Here is a 1109-nt window from a genome sequence, read left to right as displayed (position 1 = left end):
CGGAGCATGCTCGTGAGCGCGGCACAAGAAATCAGAAAGCAGAGGAGTGAAAAGGAAGAGGAAAGACAACACGGCAATTCAACACAGCAGCCAGTTGTTGGAAACAATGCGCCAGCACCTGGTAAATATTTTTTTTTTTTGCAATTCCATTCATTTCACTTTGTAGATGCATGAAAAAAGAGATTTTTCAATATCAATGATTTTTTTTTCGACAGTGTTTGGCCTTGAGCTAAATGAAGTCGACAGTAATGGGCTATTGGTTGAACATGATATGTCAGTAACGTTGGAAATTGACTTGGAATCGGATGCAGCGCTGATAAATGAAGTTGATTCATATCTGTCTTGCCGAACTGCCACTAACATTGATGACGGGTTGAAAAACTTTCCAAACATTACCGAAATCTTCAAGAAATTCAACTCAATTCGCACATCAGAAGCTATTTGTGAACGTATGTTCACTTACGCTGGTAATACATTATTCGAACATTTTTTTATGTGAATTTTCGTCTATGTTCTGTTCAGTTCTGTATATGTTCCGTGTCTCGTCTCGTGTATTGTCATATATGTGGTGTTGGCTTTGGCATGTTGCTCAGGTTTTATTTATTGTGAACAGATTACGTCGAATTTGGGAACACTCCAGAGTCTGGAGTCTGATTGGATTTGGTTTGACTGATTTTCATCTATGGGTGAGGGCAGAGGCAAATTTTATGATTGCAAAATATGTATTTCAAATTTCAATTGACAACAGATTTCTTATATAAACTCTGTTTTTTTGTTTTGACAGGAATGATTCTCACCGACAAGCGAGGCCGTCTGACGCCTGAATTTTTCGAAGATCTTCTAATTCTTCACATGAACGAATGGAATTGAAAAAATGAGTACCATTCATTGAATCCATTGATTTGCATTTGCCGTAACTAACTTTTACGTAAACGTAGATATTTATTTAAATTGTTATTAAGTTCAGACGAGGCAAATAGCAAACTGAAAATATTGTTTCTTTTGGTTATTTCTTATTTTTTTGTACCTTTTTGTACAAACTGTACGTTTGTAACGTAGAAAAATTTATTTGTTGACAAATGAGAAATTGCTTTGAAGTTTAAACAAAA

At 35.5% G+C, this 1109-nt stretch overlaps 1 protein-coding gene across 1 annotated transcript; it reads left to right on the top strand.

The window, feature by feature from the left end:
* Positions 1 to 6: 6 nt before the first annotated feature.
* LOC129571548 (uncharacterized) lies at positions 7 to 1103 on the top strand. The gene is made up of 4 exons (XM_055451353.1): positions 7 to 121; positions 216 to 449; positions 523 to 686; positions 785 to 1103. The coding sequence occupies exons 1-4, from the start codon at positions 7 to 9 to the stop codon at positions 788 to 790; spliced, it is 519 nt and encodes a 172-aa protein (XP_055307328.1). The 3' UTR covers positions 791 to 1103.
* Positions 1104 to 1109: the final 6 nt, after the last annotated feature.

Source organism: Sitodiplosis mosellana, unplaced genomic scaffold (genome assembly GCF_009176505.1).
Source record: "Sitodiplosis mosellana isolate CC-2019 unplaced genomic scaffold, AAFC_SMos_1.0 Smas_scaffold_2768, whole genome shotgun sequence".
Taxonomy (NCBI): domain Eukaryota; kingdom Metazoa; phylum Arthropoda; class Insecta; order Diptera; family Cecidomyiidae; genus Sitodiplosis; species Sitodiplosis mosellana.
This window is presented reverse-complemented; position numbering and strand designations above follow the sequence as displayed.